Source organism: Crocodylus porosus, unplaced genomic scaffold (assembly GCF_001723895.1).
Source record: "Crocodylus porosus isolate Cpor-Errol unplaced genomic scaffold, CroPor_comp1, whole genome shotgun sequence".
Lineage (NCBI taxonomy): Eukaryota > Metazoa > Chordata > Crocodylia > Crocodylidae > Crocodylus > Crocodylus porosus.
Genome location: NW_017728909.1, coordinates 24,076,369 through 24,098,678, shown reverse-complemented (window position 1 = coordinate 24,098,678; position 22,310 = coordinate 24,076,369). Strand labels below are relative to the sequence as shown.

At 40.9% G+C, this 22,310-nt stretch overlaps 1 protein-coding gene across 3 annotated transcripts in view; it reads left to right on the top strand.

Moving 5' to 3' along the window:
- Positions 1 to 22,310, top strand: part of ADAMTS12 (ADAM metallopeptidase with thrombospondin type 1 motif 12) — a 344,985-nt gene that overhangs the window by 233,982 nt on the left and 88,693 nt on the right. For all 3 annotated transcript variants that reach the window (XR_002100368.1, XM_019531927.1, XM_019531926.1), the window contains exons 12-13: positions 826 to 995; positions 8,388 to 8,521. Coding sequence is in view for 2 of the 3 variants with exons in the window: in XM_019531927.1 (XP_019387472.1) it covers positions 826 to 995; positions 8,388 to 8,521 (304 nt within the window). In the remaining variant the exon portion in view is untranslated. The remainder of the gene's footprint in view (positions 1 to 825; positions 996 to 8,387; positions 8,522 to 22,310) is intronic.

Below are 22,310 nucleotides of genomic sequence, written 5' to 3'. Positions count from 1 at the left end.
CAGAAACATGATTTAACGATACTACTTCGAATAATAAAAATGTTTTCAATAATTATAAGGAGGTAGAGAATATTTGCCTATTCCTCAGGGGTATTCAGTAGCCACAACTTGCATTTGAACCTACATTGTTTTCTTTTGGAACTTCAGAAACTCTGGCTTTGGGTCTATTGCATCTAGATAAATAGGAGGAAGGGAGATTTTTCAGAGATGCCTGAGACCGTTTTTAAATGGAACTTAGGATCTTCAGGACAAATGTACAATTACACTATTTAATGAAAGGATGGATTTAGTGCTTGTGAGTTTACATCAACTTATCTGATGTAACTATTTCATCTGTCTACTCCTAACCCACAGTAAGTCAATCTAAATTACAGTAATTTACCCCTGAGTGGAACCGGAGGTAAATTACTGCAGTTTGGCTTCAGATATTGCAGAATGAAGCAGAGAAATGAAACAGTTACACTGGTTACAGCTACAAAGTAGTTTCTCACCCCATGAAGTATTTCATCTGTCCAGGTCAGTAAGATTTAGGCTGAGTCAATTCTTCTAGTTAAACAGCAAACAATACACATGAATTCACAAGCTCAATGCTATGAGAGCTGAGTACTTGTGAAGTGCTGAGTGCATTTCATTCCTACTGACTACAAAGTTCATTACTTTGTTGTGAATGTACTGAGCCCCACATCTACTTGGATTTATCTGCTTACCTTGTCAGAATCTAAAAGATATTACTGTCCAGTTGATGTGACAAGCAAATGCAAAGTTAAAATAAATCTCACATTCAAACAGACCCTAATACTCCAAAACTTCATATTTCATTTCTAGGCCTCAGTTTGGAGGAAAGTACTGTACGGGAGAAAGGAAACGATATCGCATGTGTAACATTAGCCCTTGTCAGGGAGGCATGCCAACCTTTCGTCAGATGCAATGCAGTGAGTTTGACACAGTTCCCTACAAGAATGAATTCTACCAGTGGATTCCAATTTACACCACAGGTATGAAGTTATGCCCGTTAGTGCATGTTGTCTGTACAGTCAGATTCACAAAAGAGAGAGAGTTGCTGCATGAAAGAAAATGATCTGCACATGAATGTTTTATTTATGTCAGTGAAAATTGCTGTTTTTAAGAACATATGGATGCTGGTTGGAGTTAGAGTTTCTTTAATATACAGATGTTGCATGCACTATGGGGTTGATTCTGTTTAGAGTATATAGGAGACTTGAAGTAGGTGGAATTGTAATGAAACCAGCTCCAAAAGAAGAGAAGAGATTCTACTAAATAAATCCACCAGTTCTGCCATGTGGCTCACCTTAAAATAAAGGGCTACGTTGCTAGATGCTGTCTGCATTACTTATTACAATTAAATTTGCTTTTCAGTGATAGCACAAAAGCAGTTAGTGACCAGGAACTATCCAAAACCTATCTAAAAGCAATTACCATCACAAATTGTTCCTTCCTCCAAGGAAAAAAAGAAAACTGTTTAGAGGAGTTAAACTCAAAGACTGCTATTTCTATTTGACTTTAGATCTATTTTCTGTCAGTAGGATTTTCATCATATTTACTGAGTTTTATAATGCCTGACAGCTATGAATGAAGCTCTTAAATAGCACCTTTTTTCTGCCATGCTCTCATCTAACAAACGAAGTATTGAAGATAGATATGGAACGAGCAGTAGTCTAGAAATATATTTTAACAAAGAAAATAAGGCTGATTGGATATTGTATGAAAGAGTGTTTTCTTTTACAAAAATACAAAAACCTAAGCCATTGTTAGTTCTAAATGCATAGGCCAAATCCAGAGACCAAATATAAAAATCACATTTTGAAATTCCCACCCATTTATGAAAAATGACATCCATTCCCTTTTGTTATGCACATGTATACATCTATTGTAATCTGAAGACAGAGTCTGTTCCAAATATCCACTTGTGAGCAATGCTAATGGGACTTGGGGAGAGCAATATTTTGTATTGTTTAACCTAATGCAGAATGCATGCATATATGCTCTACAATATGCTTTTAAGATACCTTATAATTCATCCTTATCACATAGGGGCCATGTTCTTCTTTATCTGCTGCTCACAGACAAGAAAAAATTGGTGGGGAATGTAGAAGTGGATGACAACTTGGGCAGCAGTGACCATGACATGATTGAGTTCAGGATCCTGAGAAAAGGAAGTAAGGAAGGAGAGCAACAGAGTAAGGACCAGGGTTTGAAATACACTTTAACTCTTGGGGGAGTCTATAAAAAAAAATTGGGCTGCCCATCACAATGCCCTAATAAAATTGGAGACCCCCCCGGTTATGATTTTCAAATCTTACAGGTGGCCTGTTGTGTCTTATAGTGGGGACTCAGCCTCCCTGAGCTGCCTCATAATTCAAACCCTGGTAGGACCTAGGACTCAGGGAACTGATGGGCAGGATCCCCTGGGAAGCCAGTCTGAGGGAGAAGGAGGATTCAGGGAACTACAGACCAGTCAGCCTCACCTCAGTCCCTGGAAAACTCATGGAGCAGATCCTCAAGGAATCCATTTCTAAGCACTTGGAAGAGAAGAAGGTGGTTAGGAACAGTCGGCATGGATTCACCAGGGGCAAGTCATGTCTGACCAACCTGATTGCCTTCCGTGATGAGATGACTGGCTCTGTGGATACAGAGAGGGCAATGGATGTGATATAGCTTGACTTTAGCAAAGCTTTTGATAGAATCTCCCACAATATTATCACCATCAAGCTAAGGAAGTAAGGTTTAGATGAATGACTGTAAGGTGGATTGAAAACTGGCTGGAGCATTGGGCTCGGAGGGTAGTAATCAATGGCTTCATTTCTAGTTGGCAGCCAGTAAGAAAGTAAGTCATCGGCCCAGCAGGAGAACAAGCAAGAGTAGCAGAGCCCAGATCTCAACCACTTCATGATAGTTCCCTACCCAGTAGGTTATAGAGCCACATTCCCTCTTGCTGCGTGGCTCTGATTTCACTCCCTCAGGCTGTGGAGGGCCTGAACACAAGCCTCCACTCCTGGCCAAGTGCTCTAATCATGAGGATGTTATACAAAAGTGGGCACTATTACCCACTTACCTACAAAGAAGTGGCTGCACTCAGAAACCGGAAAAAACATTTTAAAGGAAGAGCAAAGCCTGGTTTAGGTACTTGAGTTCCTGAGAGGGCTGCACTCCTGGGTTTCCTTGTTCCTATTCTTTGCCTCCAGCCTTTCTCGATCACTCTCCAAAAGTACCTAAGTCTCTCCATTGACTATAGAGATGTCCTAGTGCTTAACCCTGATCACTTCTTTGATCACTTCTTTGAAGCAAGGCATTGCTACACCTCAGTATAAGCACCTGTGGAAGTAACCTGGCTCTAGCCCTTTATCTTCCCATGCTTCAATTCTCTATCAAAAGGGTGGGGGTGTAATAAGGTGGTCTGTCACCTTGGGGGGGGTGGGGCAGCCAGCTCTGTTGAGTAGCTTCAGTCTTGGGGGAGCTACTGGTAGGGGAGTGACTCACTGGGAACTCAAAAATGCAGAGGGGAGTGGAGAAACAAATGGTGAAGGGACAGTTTGGAGGGCAGGAGTCAGCTGTTAATAGAGCGCTTACTACAGGGAGGTGGGACCAAGCTGCTGTGCTGTGGGCCAGAGCCAGGAGTTCCCCTCCAAATGCCCTTGAGCAGGCATCAAGGCTTGGTTCTGTTTGCTTCTCTGCCTATTTGTTTGCAGTTTAAAGACTGCGTTTAAATTGGGAAGGGTGGCTTAGAGTGGAGAGAGCGAACCTGCCTGCCAGAGCCAGCAGCCTAAGCAGCCAAGGGGATGATACAAATGCTTTCTTTGTCTGTCTTGTATATTTGAAATGTAAGTTTTTTTGGGACTGAAACTATCTTTTGTGAAGTTCCCAATATAATGATCTTGGTTAGGGCTGTAAAGAGCTTTGGAAAATACGTGGCTAAAATAATGGCTAGGTAGATAGCAAACTTTGTCAGTGGCTGAAGTGACCCCATAATCAGGGATGTTTGCATGTGAAACATTAATGCATACTCGGAGCATCATTCTTAGAGTTATTGTTCCAGTCTGATGCATAACAAATAGAAAGGACAGGAACTGCTTTTAGTTTGAGAGAGGTTCAATAGAAAGTTCCATGTTTTCTGTTCATGCCTGTTCAGGATGTTTTACTTTTCAGCAGTTGGCACAGTGGCTGTCTTTCATTCTCAGTGCATCTTGAAATGAAAGTTGATACTATGGGGAATTTTAAGCTAATACATGAATAAGAAAATGTACAGCTGTCAAGCAGCTGCTCTGCCTGTTTCATTAGAACTCCTTGAATGAAGAAATGGTTTTGCACAATTTTTCATACTGCTTGAGTGAAGAGCAGGGGACAGACTATGTGGAATTTCCATATTCTTTTTCCTGAGCAATAATGCTTGTTTTTTGTTGTTTTCTTTTTTTGAAAGAATGTGCACGTGGCATGACCACCGTAAGTTAAAAGTAATGGTAGCTCCAGATAATGAAATTAAGCACAGGAGGTAGATAGCACTTACATGAGCAGAAATACAAGAATCATGCCATTTACTTGTATCACAAAAAAAAAATGCTATCAAAGTGAAGGTTGACGGATGCTCCACTTGGCAGTCTTAGAGGAGAAGAGGACTGAACAGGGATTTCATTTTAAATCTTTGCCTTCAAAAGCCTTTCACAGCTCCATCACTGTCAACATTGAAGCCCTTGACTTGTAACAATTATTTTCTTGAACAATACCAGTTCCAAAGCCTCCTTGCATCCCTCTGCTGTGACTCCTATCCCTGTGCTACCCCTGCCCTTTCTACATGGAATTAGCTCCTCCATCCCAGTTCTCTGTATCACTACCTATTTCTTACTTAAGTTTCTCTAAAAAATCAATAATTGCCTTCATCTAAAATCTCATGAGGTTCAATAAGGTCCTGCACTTAGCACAGAAGAATCCCTTGTACCACAACAGGCTGGGAACTGACTTGATTAACAGCAGCTCTGCAGAAGAGGACCTGGGGGTTACAGTGGACGATAAGCTGAATGTGAGCCAGCAGCGTGGCCTTGCTGCAAAGAAGGTTAATGGCATCCTGGGCTGCATTTGTAGGAGTATTGCCAGCAGATCAAGGGAAGTGATTATTCTGCTCTATTCAGCACTGGTGAGGCCACATCTGGAGTACTGTGTCCAGTTTAGGGCCCTTCCGCCTCTACAGAAAAGATGTGGACAAATTGCAGAGAGCCCTACAGAGCGCAACAAAAATGGTTAGGGAGCTGGGGAACATGACTTATGAGGAGAAGCTGATGGAACCAGGCTTATTTAGTCTGGAGAAGAAAAGACTGAGGAGGGATTTAATAGCAGCCTTCAATTACCTGAAGGGGAGTTCCAAAGAGGATGGAGATAGACTGTTCTCAGTCTTAGCAGATGACAGAACAAGGAACAATGGCCTTAAGCTGTAGCAAGGGAAGTTTAGGGTGGATATTAGGAAGAACTTTCTCACTAAGAGGGTAGTAAAGTACTGGAGCAGGTTCCCCAGAGAGGTGGTAGAATAGCCATCCCTGGAGGTTTTTAAGACCCAAGTACACAAAACCTTGGCTGGGATAATCTATTTGAGGATGGTCCTACTTTGAGCAGGGGGGTGGACTAGATGACCTCCTGAGTTCCCTTCCAACCCTAATTTTCTATGGTTTTATGATCTACAATTAGCAGAAAATAAAACACCTCCATTAAGATTTTGGGTTACCCAGAATGTTTTGTCATCTGTGTCAGCTGGACCCTAGTCCTGCAAAAGCTATGTTGACTTGAATAGGACTTCTCACGTACTTAAAATTTAGTCTTTGCATGATAAGGGATTTATACTATAAACTCTTTGATACAGAAATGGCTTTTACTTTTGTGCAGTAGATGGTGTTCTGCCTATTGACTGTACAATATAACAACAATAATAGAGGCTGAACTTCATTCTTGCTGTTTTTTTCATTTATTGCTACAATTTTTATACTATTCCAAAAAATCGTATTTTACATGAAATACACAGCTTTCAGATATAGTTGCTCTTCTGACACAAAGAAGGTGCAATAAAATAGTGATGTTGAGACAGAAGACAGTTTTTGAAACAATGAAACTATGTAGGAAAGACTTAACTCAATGACACCTTAAGGTCAATGGATGGAGTCTCATTGACTTCATTGGACTGGAGCCATGTACACTGGCACATTTCTTTCAAATACTTAAAAATATATATATTTTACGAAAATATATACAAAAATGTTGTGATACTTTGGTTGGCTTACTTTTTATGGGCATACTGGCTGCAGGTTTAAGCCCAAATCCAACAACACATTTAAGCCTGTGATTCACTTTAAGTGTGGCTAAATATGAATTTACATTTGCAGGCCAGAATAGGGAAAAGAACAGGTTAAAGAATATTCAGATAAGAAAAATGTATTCAAATTGTCAGGGCTTAATAAAATTCACCCTAGAGCACTTAAGGGACTAACTGGAGCAATCTCTGAACAATTGACAATTATCTTCAAGAACTCGTGAAGGACAAGGGAGATCCCAAAGGACTGGAGACAGGCAAACATAGTCCATATCATTAAAAAGGGAAAAAGGGACTCAGAAAAAGATAAACCTAACCTTGCTCCCTAGGAAGATTGTGGAGAAAGTTATTAAATAAGCAAAGTTTCTCAAAGATAATAAGGTGATAAAAACAACCAACAAGAGTTTGTCAAGAACAGATTATGTCAAACATCTAATTTTCTTTTTTGATAGGATAAATGACCTAGTGGATAAAGAGGAGTTATAGACATAAAATAACTAGTCTTGTAAGGATTTTGTCAGTGTCCCCACATTACATCCTCATAAGCAAGGAATTATGTTCTTATTGGAAGCACAATAAAGCTGGTACATAACTATCTTACTTAAATAATTATTAATATATCATTATGAAACTGAGATGGAATTTCAAGCAGGGTTTTCCATGTGGTCTGTCTTGCACATAGTTCTATTCAAAATTACTGTTAATGAAAGGTCTGATTATAAAATGTGTAGATGATCCTGAGCCTGGAGGAGTTGCCTCCTCTTTAGAGGATGAATTCAAAATTCAAAATTAATTTGAAAAACTAAAAAATCATTCAAACTCAAAAGAGGCAATTCACTAATGATAAGTGCAAAATACTACACTTAGGAAGAAAAATCAAATGCAAAAATGCAAAACGGAATGTCTAGCTATGTATGCATTAGCTAGTATGCGTGACAAGGATTTGATGGCTGAATTGGATTGCAAACTAAATTTGCATTAGTCCTACTGTGCTCCTTCAAAATGGTAAATCTCATTAGTGCTACTGTGCTCCTACTAAAATGGTATATTAATGGGAGTGCTCTGTGTAAGATGCAGGAGGCTGCTGTACTACTACTCAATTTAGCACAAGTGAGGCCTTGGCTGGATTGCCCAATCAATGTTTGGGCATTGCACTCAAAGAAAGAAGTGGAAAAATTGCGGAGAGTTCAGAGGTGAGCAGGAAAAATAATAAAAGGCTTAAACCATCTTCCTTTCCTTTTTCATGTCCTTGTGACAAGGTATTTAGTAAAATTTGCAGATTCATTGGAATCTGACAGAGCCATGCTGTGAGTGCTTCTGCTGTGGCTTTGAACTTGCAATCTCTGGGTTGTCAGAAGTTGCCTTAGTGCCTGCTCCAGCCCTGCCCCGCCCTGCCCCCTTTGACCATCTGACCTATGAAGAAATGTTAAAGGAAACTTGTAGGAAAGAAAAGAGTTGAAAGGGGTGGGGGTAAATGATAACAGGTTTCCACTATTTAAAAAATTGTTATAAACAAAGTGGTGATCAATTATTCTCCAGATCAAGGACAAAAAGGAATCAGATTGATTTGCAACAAATTTATGTTGGGTATTCCGAAAAAAATTCCTAATTGCTCAACTGGTGAAATACTAGAAGAGGCTACCTCCATATATAGTAGACTCTTCTTCTTGGACATTTTCAAGGACAGCCAAAAATCTGTGAGGTTTAAATACTTGATTCTGCCTCAGTGCAGGGGGCTTAGATGAGATCATCACTTGTGGTCCTTGGTGGCCATACATTTCTATTATTTCCATAAGCACTTGCTCAAGTGATTTGCTAGATTGGGCTTTACATGGAGCTAGAAATGCATTCCTTCACCACCATTGCACAGTTTGATTATGGATACTAAATTTCTTACTTTCCATCACCTAGGCTGTGACTAATCCACAGTTTTTGGGTATGTTATATATGCCCTGATATTGCATCTTGAATGTTCTGTGATGAACTAAAATTTATCAGTCTCATATGTTGATTCAGTATATGTTGATTTACCATATATTAAAAATACTACATTGAGAAAGTCTCTCTATTTTTCCTTCAGCTAATCCTTGTGCACTCCACTGCCGTCCTGTGGATGGTCAATTTTCAGAGAAAATGCTGGATGCAGTTCTTGATGGTACTCCTTGCTTTGAAGGAAACAACGGCCGAGATATCTGTATTAATGGCATGTGTAAGGTATTGGGTATGTTTGCATGTTTCTTTTCTAAAATTTCCTGGGACTATTATGTAATGGGGAAATGTTTTCCACAATATTTAGGAGGGAACCAGTCCAGGGTGCTGGATTTCTTTTCTTTTCTTTTTTAATTATCATAAAAACAAGTTAAGGGGGAACTGTTTTATAATCACATCAGCCTCTCTACTGAACACATCAACCTAATTGTTCGATCTGTTGACTGTTTTAGCCTCCTTTTTACCCATCATCAGCTAAGGAAATTGCATTTGTTGTGTTCCTATGGAGATATTTATCTATAGAGAGATTTATACAGTTTGTAGGAGGGGAGAGGCATAATTAAATTAGTTTATACTACAACATCTTGAAAATACAATTGTAATGGTACTACAGGGTGCATTATTCATCAGCTTAGAATTACAGCCATAGAACATCTAATATCAAATGACAGACTAAAGGATATGCATGCTTAGAAACAATAAAACATTTGGTTCATAGAATGTTAATGTACAATACTGTACAATTATTGGCAAAGCATGGAGCATGCGATTCAGTAACAGTCCAGTAATGGACAAGAGGAAAGGATTTCTTAGGGTGATATTTTTTATTGGACCAACTGTGTGGTTGGAATAGAATTAATCAAGTGTTTGAATGCAAGAGGAAGAATGTCTTGCATTTGAAAGCTTGTCTTACTTTATCCCAACTACACAGTTGTCCAATAAAAGGTATCACCCTAAGAAATTCTTGCCTCTCACATAATTTCTGGATCATCATGGCTACAACATCACTTTTACAGTATTAACCAAAGCAATCAAATGCGACACCATGTGCCAATGTTTCCTAAAGTCTGACAGCATTTAAACTTTTGGATATAATTCTCCACTACTGTTAGGACATGCGCACCTCCCATAATATTGTTCTGCAAGTACTCTCAACATCTTGAATAGTCAGTCACCATTACGTAGTAATAAGACAAAGGAATCTCATAGTCCTAGGGTTTGTTTTTTTAGTCCTAGGGTTTGTTTTTTAAATGGGATACTAATACACTGGAATTTTTTGTTTGTTTTTTTGCTAGCAAGTAGTTTTGTCCGTAGTTTATTTTCTTGAAAATAGTTGATTTCTTTTTGCCCATTGCAGCCCGAGGCAGGGCACCTTTGGTGCCTGTCACTTTAAGAGGCTTAAGCAGGCTGTGGAGCAGCTGACAGGTGTGGTGTGGCTTAACAAGGTGGTCACATGACTGCAAGAGGGCTCTCCGATTGGAGGATGGGTCTGGACAGCCTCAGTATAAACCCATCCCCACAGAGCTAAGTGGGCAGTTGCTGTGTGGAGGAGTTTCCTGGTCCTGGGGAATGACCTAAAACTACACTCTGCTGGGGTTGGATCATATGGTGGAGCTGCCTGTGGTGGGATGGTCCCCAGGAAATGCCACACCAGTGCCTCCCTAGTGAAAGGCAAGTATGGGTTACTGTATAGCCTTAGCCGCCATGACTGGGTGGGTTACCCCATAGAGGGGACAGGTGAGGGGTCCAGACAGGTCATCAGGCCTGAGACCCAAGGGGTGTAAGGCCTAGTGGCCCTGGTGAGAGGGCAGAGTAGTGGACCCTATGAGGGCATATGAGAAAGCAGTAGACTCAAGTGAGAAGGCTATGTAGAGTAAGGTCCACGTGGGCCGGTGTGAAGGACTGTGCATAGGCCAGCCTTAGAGGCTGAGTGAGCTGGATTTGTAGGGGCCTGAGAAAGCAGACCCATGTGAGAGAGAGAGATGGCAAGCGGCTCAATAACCTAACCAGAGAAACCTTCAATTGGTCAATGCTGGGGCCAGGACCAGAATGGTCAAAGGACCAGAGCACCCACCACAAGGGACACCCAAAGCCAGAGGCCTGGGGCTCTGACTGGCCTGGAGGCGAGGCCAGGGCCTGTGTAGCCAAAGGTCCTGGAGGGGGCCACTGCCAAGAGGGAGAAGGGTTTAGCAGCTTAGCAACCCAGAATGAGGGCAAAGTAGACTGCCTGAGAAGGATGGATCCAGTCGGGGTCCAAATGCCAGGTGGGCATAGAAGGAGGTCCATCATGGGGCTAGAGCCATATAATGATGCCATCTGTGAAGCATGGGACATGGTAGAGGGGCAGCACAGAGCTATGTATTATGTCCTTGGCACTGGGCAATAAATGGGCAGCCTCCCACATTAGGCAAAGGGTAATTATTAATTAGTCTGCCATAAAGGGCTGCCATAAAGAGGAGGGAAACAGCTTTTCTCTCTTGCTGCAAAGAGGAAGGCATAGACCAATAGCTTGACGGTGCAGCAAAGGAAGTTTAGATTGGATATCTAGAAAAACTTTTTCACTGTTAAAAGAGTGAGGCAATGTAATAGAGTGCCTAGGGGAGTTGTGGACTCTCTTTTGCTAGAGGTGTTCAAGAAGAGGTTTGTACAGGATAGTTTGGATAGCAGTGATCTTGCTTCAAGCAGGGAGTTGGACAAGATGACCTCTGGAGGTCTCTTCCAGCCCTACTTCTTGATGATTCTATGATTCTTGTATCATCATCCTTCAGGGAAACTATTTTTTTATATCTTTCTTTAGGGATGTTGGATAGCCACCTGCCCTAACCAGTTGAATTCCTAATCATGTAGTTGGTATGTCCAAGCTGGAGATTTTAATGGCCAGGGGACTGTTGGTGTTGCAAAAAGCATCAAAAAACATTGATTTTTATTTTTTTTTTACAGGCTGTTTACTAGTAATGTTTAATCCCTTGGAGAAAGTAGAAGTCATGCCCAAATTCCTTTTTTGAAATAAATAAAAGATGCCATTTGACTTCATTGGCAGCTGGGTAAACACTTTAATTATTGTGATGAAAAACCCGGCATTGGATACGAGAGGAACTGAGGTGAACATTCAGATTTCAAGTTAGACTGAAACAAACCTGTGGATATAAAAATGTTTGGTCATTTTTTTTTTTTACAGAATAAAGTGTTGCTCATTCCTGTGCTTCCTACTCTCAGGCAAGACTGTCCAGAGTGAGGCAGAATACTGATTAAAATACTTTTCTTATTGTATTTTGACCCAGCTCCAGCAGTATCTGAAGTCTCACAAAATAACTCAATTTATGAGACTGTCACTGATTTCCAAGCTACATATACATGCATCACCATTTCTGAGGGTTTGCACACACAATGTATTTACACCAATGTAACTGATTTTTGTGACAACATAAACAAGAAATAAACAGATGAGGTAAATCCCTACAACAGAGAAACTTCTCCAGTTCTGGTATACATTATTTGTGAGAGAACTGGAGGTAAAACTACACTGGTGTTCATCACATTTATATCCCTTTCCAGAAATAGCTAAGGTTTTACTTTATATGACCTAGGGGGGGCACATCTATGCAAACAATTACTGCACATGAATAAACTTTCACAATTTATTGCTCCTGGGCACTGTTTGAACATGCACCTAGGAGCAATAAACTCAAGAGCAATGAGCTCCAGAGTTTATTCATGCGTAGCACATTGAGCTGGGTCAGAGCAGCCCCAGCTGGCAAGGGTCCCAGGGAGGTCTGTGTTGTGGAGGAGCTGGCTAGGGCATGAGGGTGGTTCAGTGTGGGGCTACCCAGCAGGCAGTGTCTGCATGTTGTGCCCCAGCCAGTCAGGGCAGTGTCTACATGTGCACTGCCATGGAGTATTTAACTCTACAGCAGGATAGTACTTGCAAATAGAAGTACTATCCTGCTGCAGAGTAAATTAGTATACTATAACCTAATAGGAATGTACATGTAGACACCAAGATGTTTACTGCACAGCTAATTAGTCAATTGTGCATTAAACATATTGTCTAGGCACACCTAGCGAGGGTGAACTAGCGAATCCCAGTTGAAAGCAAAATTAAGACATAAATGATAATGTTAAGTGGTTTTTTGTAAGTGCCAGGCATGTATTATGATAAACAATTCAGGAAAATTAAGGATTCTTTTTTAATCTGTATATCGATGGTATCATGAATTAAGCTCTGACAGAATGTTCACATACATTTAGTGTTTCAATTCTCCTAACAAACAGATTTAATTGAAAGTCAGGGTCACATGATAATACATGTAACCTTGCAATTTCATAATCCAGAATGATGATTAGGTAAGTGAAATAGGCCACTTTTCTCAATGGTACAAGCTTTTATGTGAAATGTATACAGAGTGCAAGACCTGACAACAAAGCTTTTCAAGCAGCACCTCTTTGTGTAATTCAGCACCATATTTGTTCACGCTAATCAAACACAGTGCTGATGTTCCAGTTTATGGTGAGTGAGCTTGAAAACACACTTAATATGATTAGTTAGGCTGACTTAATGCTTGTTGTGTAATAGAAATGTGTTGTTGACAACCCAAAGTAAGGATTCATAAACATTAAATAAAACAGTAGGGTCAAATCAGTCTCTATTCAAGTCTTACATGCTGTTTCTCACAAAAAAATATTTGGAATTTGTTTTGTATGCCAAAATCATGTCTCAGTCCTGGCCTGAAGTTAAATAAGAAATGAACATGGCAAGCTTCTATGTGATATATCTGCTACCCACTTGCATTTGGTGTGTACAAGGCAACTTGGTGTTTCAAGGCTAAAGAATAAACGCCACATTTTCAAATTTATGTGCTGAAGTCTAGACAAAAAAACACATATATTAAGCACCAAAATAAAAATTATTTGATTTACTAAACTACAAAATCTCATGGAAATTGCTTTTATACAGAAGTCTAAATGTGGATGTGGGTGCCTAATTCCTGTGTTCCTGTGTTTATCACAATGGGCAATATCTTTTATTAAGACATCATTATTATGAAAATATTTAATATGTTTAGTAAAAAAGGCATTGCCCTTATAACAAACCTATTGAATAGAGATAAACGTATGAGATTTCTTGATTTAGGTAAGAAATGGGATTGATTAATAGGAACAGTGGGATTATCTATAAACAAGAATTTGTTTGGAGCACGCATTTCATAATCTGCCACAAAGGTGCATAAATGGGAGATATGGCACCTCTCATTATAGAGCATTACACTTTGTATTAAGTATTCATATACTGTGTACATATTTTTATTGTGGACAATTTTAAAAGGCTTAAGCCATCTTGAATCAATATGGAGAATGGGGTATTTTGTATGATAACTGGGAATCATTAGGGTGAAATAGGATTACAGTACTATTACACTGGTGAACTGCACTGCACTGATGTATGGCAGGGGAAAATAAAATAGTATTTTGTGTTTTTGTTTTGGGGCTTTTTTTCATGGTTGTCCTTTATCAGGTTTCACTTCAATTGATATGTAGCTTTTTAATGTTACTACTTCAGTTACACACTCCCACTGCCAGCCCAACAGGACATCTGGTCAACCTAACCAACTGGATTAAAGGAGAAATAGATATGTCAGGAGATATGTCTTTCCATTCAGAACAGCACCAGAAGAAAGACAACAGGAATTCCTTGCTCGAGCAGTGGTGACAGACCAAAGTGAAAGGGCACACTTCAAAAACACAATGTGGCACTCTTGAAATGTTGAAATTCACATTGCTTGTCTGACTGCATCTTTCAGTGAGCAGGAGGATTTTTCATTGCCCTGTCCTGCTTCCAGCCTCATAGGAACAATTCTTCTTGTGGAAGCAGCAGTAGGAGGAATGAGGAAAATACTCTAGGTTCCTTTCCTTTCAGTCACGAGCAGCAGGAAATAAATTGATCCTTCTTCCCATAGAAAGGCATTCAGGCAGTATGTGTCTGTGCTTTAGATGCCTTGCCATATAGTGAAGCAAATAATAATTTAAAAAAAAGAAATATCAAATACATGGATCAAAATAGCCTTTGATGCACCTGGTAGGGATCAAGAATGTTGTCACGAAGCCTTTCTGTCTCCATCTGCACTACTGGGCCGGCTGAGAGCTGGTTTTCCCAGCTATTTTAGGGGCTTGTTACAAATTAATTTTAGTAGGTTCCTGGAGCTCTTAACCCTTGGATTGTCTACACATCAATACCTGAAACTAGTTTTAAGCACAGTTAAGATGTTTTAAAGTTACAGCAGCCCAGGGCAGGTTTATCTCTGATCTCAGGGTTACTTAGTTCGTGTTCCATTAATGTGTGGTCCCAGAGATGAACCAAGGTCCTCCAGCATCCCAGGATGTAGTGTCCCTCTCCACCCTCCTGTTCTGCGTGGACACACTTTCCACCCCCTGAACTCTACTGCCCAAGGGGCAGATCTGCACCAAACCAACTCCCCAGGGGTGTGACCTTCCCACCCCAAGTCACAGCTGTGCAGGTTGGGGACAGTCACAGAAAACTTTTAGCCTTAAGGGTTGACTGCTCCAAACTGGAGCTAGCACTTACACCAATCAACACTTGAGCAGCTCAAAGTGCAACATGTAAAAAGGGCCTTAGAACTGCTTCAGCTGTTTGTAATGGCTTCTAGAGGCTGCTGTGCCAGGTAAGGGATTGTACATTCTGCCCACGTTTTCTCATTCTTGCCTATCCTTGGGGCACTTATTCTGGGTAACAAGGAGTAAAGGTTGGGGAAGAATCCTCAACGCCCTCATTCCATGGCCAGAACAGTGCAAAGGATTGTAAATGATGACCAGGATCTGAGCCCAGTTGCTAGTATAGATTTAAAATAATGTGAGGTTTACCACTAAGCTTTTCTTCAATAGTTTATGTCATTCTATACATTTTTCTATTCGGTAAGATTCCAGGCATGAAAGTAAAAGCAACTACAGAAAATTTGGCTTTTATATGTTTGGGAGAGAAAACCTGAGGGCAACAACTTTTCATCTTTTTAGGCCAGATGAACCATTTAGGAAAAAAACCTGATTGATGGCAGAAGTTAGAGAACATGCTCACTGGATACTCGCTGAGTAGAGAAAAAACCTGAGCAGGGAACGAGCGAGAAGCTCTAGCCTGGGTCTGGTTTTATTTAACAGTGGATAAGAGTGTGCACATGGGCATTCAGTACAGTGTGGCTGACATGCCCGTTTACTCATAATAACTTTGTCACATGATTTGCCCTAATTTAATGATAGTCTAATATACTGTACTCTCTCCGAATGAAATCTGTCCTATTTGGGCTTGCATTTGCATTTATTCTGCAGAATGTGACATGCAGAAACCATGAAAATAGAAAATACACGCTGTCAGCTGAGCGCACACAGTTTGTAACAGTTGTTTGTGAACTTATAAGTTGGCAGCACATTAGCCAGTGTAAGGGAGGTTGTACCTTCAGCAGAGCAATTTTATAAGCCATCATCAAAATCTCAGCCTGGCAGACAGGGACTGGGCACTGGGAGGTTCTGCTTAGTTTGACTGAAAAGAATGATTGTTTTAAACATCTGTCTGGGACTACATTTCCAGTGTCTTGTAGGACTAGTAAGTACAGCTTCTGAGAAATTTTTGACAAACCATTTTTTCTGTCAGGAAAAGTACCTATTTTTCACAAGTGACATGTTTTGTAGAAAGAGGTCAGTGGTAATGGATGTTTGTTTCAAAAAAGCCTACCAAAATCTACAGGCAAGCCATCATGGTACTGCCACATCTGCTGTGTGGAGAACACTTGTGATGCTCACTTGACCAACCTAAAATCTGCCTTTATACAACAAGGACAATCAAGTAGAGAAATATTTGAAAGACCTATCCAGATACCCAGCAGTAACCAGCTACAGTACAAAAAGAAAATGCCCAGCTACAGCACACCCCTGGTGGTCACCACCACCCTGTGCTGTAACCATTTAGAAGAATCACCAGATAACTACAGCCTACTCAACAAAGATCAGATCTCAAGAGAAATATTCTCATCCTCTTCACTCCTGGCTTTCAAACAGCCCCTAACCTTACCAATTCATCATCATCAGAAAAATCCCCACTGCCTAACTGACATCAAGTGGAGTGAGCATTGAGAGGGTCCAGAGGACGGCCACTCGCATGACTGGGGGGCAGCAGGGCAGGCCCTATGAGGAGAAGCTAGAGGGCCTGAATTTATTCAGCCTCCACAAGAGAAGGCTGAGGGGAGATCTGGTAGCCATCTACAAATTCACCAGGGGGGATCAGCAGGGAATAGGAGATGCCCTGTTCCCTTGGGCACCACACTGGGTAACTAGGAATAAAAACCACAAGTTGACAGAGAGCAGGTTCAGGCTAGACATCAGGAGGCATTACTTTACAGTTAGGGTGGATAGGACCTGGAACCAACTTCCAAGGGAAGTGCTGCTCACTCCTACCTTGGGGGTCTTTAAGAGGAGGCTGGATAGACACATGACTGAGGTCTTATGACCCCAACATCCTTTCCTGCCCAAGGCAGGGGGTCGGACTTGTTGATCTGTTGGGTCCCTTCCAACTCTACCAACTATGATACTCTGATACATTGGAACTCAGCCCTGCCTTGGCAAGAAATACTTAACCGGTCAGCAGATTTCCACTGCAGGCACATCTACCTGAGCCGCCCACTGTGCAATTATTACTGCACAGTTATTTAGTACTTGTATAACCAAGTACTAAATGACTGCGCAGTAACTGGTGTTACTGTGCAGTAGCATCCTGGCATGATTGCCTAGTGATGCTTACTGTGCAGTAGCTCGTTACTACTGCTCAGTAGCATTGTGTCACAGTTCATGCTCAGTGATGCTGCTGTGCAGTAGTAATGAGATACTGAGCAGTAAGCATCATGTATAGACACAGCCTGCCTCTACTATCAACACCCACCATCAAAGAAGTCAGAATCCACTGTTCCTACACCTGCCTTTCCCAAAATGTGATATATCTGATTCAGTGCAACAAGTACCCTTATGGCAACTAAGTGGGTGAAACTAAACAGCAACTATGCACCAGAAGGAACTCTCACAGGAAAAACAGAAAGGACAGAGATACATTTCTCACAGAACAACCACTCCTTCTCTGACCTCACTATCCTTGTGCAGAAGGGAAACCTACCTGACACCTTTAAAAGATGAACTTGGGAACAAAACTTTATAAGCTGGCTGGACACTAAGAACCAAGGGCTAAACATTGGTATTTCTTTTATGACATGTTGTATGTTTGCTGATCTTCTAGTCCAGGGGTTGGACTAGAAGATCTGCAAGGTCCCTTCCAACCCTATATCTATGAATCTACCCCTGGGACTCTCTCTATCTCCCACTACTGTTCTTTACTATGTTGTGCCTGCCTCAGACCTGATGAAGAATGTCTTGTATCTGGGAGCTTGTCTAACTCTATTCCAGCTACACAGTTGGTCCAATAAAAGGTATCACCATAAGAAATTCTGGTTTGTTGCAAAAAAATTCAAAAAGAAGCATTTTCACTTTTAAAAATATTTAAAAAGCAGTCTGGAAATGGAACGTTTCAGTTTTCCATTGTGAAATAACTTTAATTTTTAAAAAAATTACAATCGAATATAATTTTTTTTTAAAATTGTTTTGGGGTGTTAAAAAAATTCTGTATTCATCACAAAATTAAAATCAGATTCCACCACATCATTCAGAATAAACCTCTTATCTTTAATTTAGCTCATTGTGTACAGGTACTTATTTGAGGTGCTTATAATGAAACAGGTATGATCATGGGACCAGCCCATTCTTGGAGAAAATCGAAGTCTTACCATGTGGCTGTCTGTGCAGATGCTTAAGGGGTGCTAAATATGAGGTATTTGATGCTCTTAGGGTGCAGACAGAAGTGCAGCTCGCAGCTGTAACTCAAAACGCTTTGCAGCAAGTGTTCTGAGTTACAAGGATCCCCCAGACCAAACAGAAGTTCACTGTTGGTTCCAGTGGAGAAGGAATCTAGCTGCTAGCTGCCAGCCTCCTGCCAGTTTCCCCTAGCAAGGCCCCTCCTCCATGCCAGCCTGTGCTATTTTCAGAATGGAAGGGGGAAAGGGAGCAGAGGGAGCTTGTTCTAGGGGTTCTTTACCTGGCACTGGAGGGTGGGGTGAGTGAATTGGAACCCCCCCACACCTCCAATACACCCCATCCTCCAGTGGGGTCTGAAAACCCCCCAGACCAAACTCCCTCCACTTCCCTTCCCCCTCTCATTCTGAAAACAACTTGAAGGTTGGCAGGTAGACAGATGCAAGTTACAAAAGATGCTCTGTTTTGAAATGTTTTAATCTGAATTAGACTTTCACCTGATTAGCCATTTTTAAGCAGTCTGCAGTTATGCCCTTGTGTTTGGTCATGGCTATAGACTGCATTCTGTAGCCAGATCAGGCAAAAACTGTCACTTCTGTCTGCGCCCTTAATACCTGTTTGCTTCCAATTGTAGTAGCAAGTGCTCAACTTCTGGCAAGACCAGAGCCATAATGGGTTTATCAGTGTGGGAGGCAAGAAGCATAGACACTTCATTAGTTCTCTATTTGATAGAAGACCTATAATGCAGGAAGGCAAAAGTGAAATCATGAATCACCCTCTGTGTCTGCTAATCTCACTATAATATATCTCTTTATTACCATAAAATAACAGTAAAGAATTATTTTTCCTAACATTCTCCAAAGAAAAGAAAAGATAGCAGGCATTACTGCAGCGGTTCTTGACACAAACCTTGTTTGGTATAGCAGATGCCTGCTGAGTGTTGACATTAAATGACCAGCAGGCATCTTTAATATCCGCTGTGCAAAATATCAAAGATGTGGTTTAACACAGTTATATACTCCAAGACCTTTCACTGGTATGTGGCATAACCCTCCTTCTGCAGTTACTACAACAGCCAATTAAATAGTTGATGTATAAAGAAAAAGTTCTTCTGTCCTTCAAAAGGTTAGAAGAAAATTTGAGAGGTAATCCTGCTCTGGCTAATCTACTTTGATGGACATCTTTTTCTATCAGGAACCCATGGTATGGTTGTGAGCGTGGAATTAAACTAAAAATAAGATAAAAACAAAATGGAAGGGTTTTAACATCCCCTCTGGTAAGAAGGTGCTGGAGGAATTCATAAGTACCAAGTTGAAAGCATATTTTTACATGAGTATGGCAGTGACAGAAAATTGTAAATAACAATCTGTATTATAACAATCCCTTTTAATCGCTGTGTAACATGGCCAAAGGCCTCCAGCTATCTAACTAGAAATCATTTAAAAGCACTAAAGGATCATCAAAGGATGCTGGAAGCTGGCTTATATCCTGTCATGTCAGCCCAACATATTTAATGACAAAGAGATTTCATAGCCCCCTGCTGATAAATGCCACCTTGCTGAGAAGTGACAGTGGCACAGAGAGACTATAAACTGTGAGACCTTGGAGGCTTAGTCCCAGAGAGTAGGGAGGAGGAGCCGCAAACACCAGTGCCAAAAAGTATTATTTCTGCTGTCGAGGCGTCTTCTGAATACTAGTGAGGCATGTGGTGTGAGGCAACCATGTACAGCTTATTCAAACTCTTTTCCAAGCATAGTCATCCCAGTGAGCAAAAAGCTACCATGATTCTGAACAAAGCCTACCCAGGAATGCTATTCTCCTCTGTTTAGAGCTGGCAGCATTATGGCTTTAGGGAGTTGTTTTCTTTTCCCAAAAAAGTATATCACAGTGGGACTGAACCTGTTCAGAAATTCAGGTTGTGTTTTGGTGACTTCAATAAAAAGCATTTAAAAGAGAAGAATTTTAACTGGGAGAAGTGAAATATTTTAAAAGTTTAGCTAAAATTTTCTTAAGTAGTTAAAAACTTAAAAACAATCAAAAATATGTTGAACGTTGTAGTTTGCCTGTTTTGTTTGTTTTGTTTTTTTAAATTCTAGTTATTTATTTTCTTTCTTTATGTATTTATAGTTGATTTTAATTCCAGAATTATTTTCCAAGCTGAAAAATCCACCATTCATGCAGCCTCCCTCTGTCCCTATCACATGAAGGCATGCTAAGAGCAGGAGACCCCATGTGCTCATATGCATAGGGGTCAGTATAACATAGGCTGTATTCCTGAAGTGTTGAAAAATATAGAATTAGAATAACAGACAATAACAACATCTTCAATGCCTTATTTGGCAATACAGTGTTAGAATTTCATCACCATAAAATAATGTATCATTTTTCACAGAAAGCACTTAAATTGTCAAAGCATAAAACTCTGGGGCATGTAATTACAACGCTACTATAGATACTCAGGTATTACAGTGATGAGCACTTGGTAGGTGGATCAGATGGAAATGAGAGCTATTTGGTCTACAACTTCTTGTCAGTGTGGACTGGCTCAGGCACTCATAGGGGAACTGAGCAAAGCCAGCCTGTAGGGCAGCAGGCACTTGAAGCCATCTACAGAGTGCATATCAACAATATAGACTAAAGTATGCTAGAGGAATGCTATAGCTAGTTCCTAATGAAATCCAGAGCTAAGGGTACACTTAAAAGAATAGCAAACATATTACAATATGAAAGTGTTCAAGTAGGACACCCAAAATACCATTAGTGCTGCCCTTGGTTAATGTACCTGTTTCAAAATATCTTCCATTTTCCTGTTGTTTTCAATAGGCCTAGACCCTCAGTTAAGATGCTCTCTTATAAATGAGAGAGGTGACAGCAAGAATAGTCTTCCTTCCATGAAAAATTATATTTTTATTTTGAAACATTTCTGTCCTAAGTCAGGACAGAAGGACAGTAATTCCTTTTTTTGATATGGGAATAACTATAAATGTTCCATTTCAGAAGACTAAAAATAAATTTGGGATTTTTAAACTGTACTAAACACCATTATTGTGTTGCAACAGGGCTGTCCAACTTCAAAGTGGCTGGGGACCACGGGTGGGCCGCATGCTGCACCTGCCCCTGCCCAGCCTATCATGACACCCCGGGCTCTGCTGGCATGCCATGTGAGTCCCCTACACCATGAGATTCCTTCATCCCTTCCCACCCTCATGGATGTGCCACATAACCACTCCCCTCATAGCATGAGGATGTGCTGCAATGTGCTGTGCACCCCCTTCCCCATGCTGTGCAGATGCACTGCAGTGTACCATACAGCACACCCCTGTGCCTTGCAGATGTGCTGCAAAACACTGTTGCCCTCCACCCCTGTGGCAGGTGACTCTTGCTGCACCACACTGACATGGATGTCTCGCAAGGTCCCTGAGCCCTCTGGCCATGGGCTCTCTCAGCCCTGTGGGCCAAGCTGCCACCCCCAGGGATGAGAGCAGGCAGCAGAAGCTAAAGGAGGGAGGGAGAGCCTAGGCACTGCAGCAGAAGACCAAAGCAGAGAGTTGCACCTGATCCAGAGTCCAGGGTTGCACATCAATGTCTTGGGAGCCACATGCAATCCACAGGTCACCAGCTAGACAGCCTTGTGTGTGCTATTTATTGATAAAGATTTGTGGTGATGAAAGCTGAAATTCAGATATCACCAAATCACTTGTTTGTGTCATATAACTTAATTGTTATTGGACTCTTAGGAGCAACTCAAGTCTTACAAAGTCAAGCTGACATGCTCTACTGTTTGAAAAGTAATTGCCTATTAAAATGAAAGTGTAAAGCTCAATGTCATATAACATTCTAGCTTTTATTTGAGGCCATATTTTCTCTCCATTTCTCAGATTTTAAATTCATGTGTGTTTTTACATGTGCTTCAGGAGTATAGGGGTGGAACACTTTAATTACAATAGCTCTAAGAGCTGCTCTAATTAAAGTACCTAGAGCATCTTATTTATCAGCATCCCCACACTTCAAAGGGGCGGTGGAGGTGCTTTAAAGCTTGTTGAATGAGCTTTAATTAAAGCACTCCTCATAGATTCATAGATGCTAGGGTCGGAAGGGACCTCAACAGATCATCGAGTCCGACCCCCTGCATAAGCAGGAAAGAGTGCTGGGCCTACAT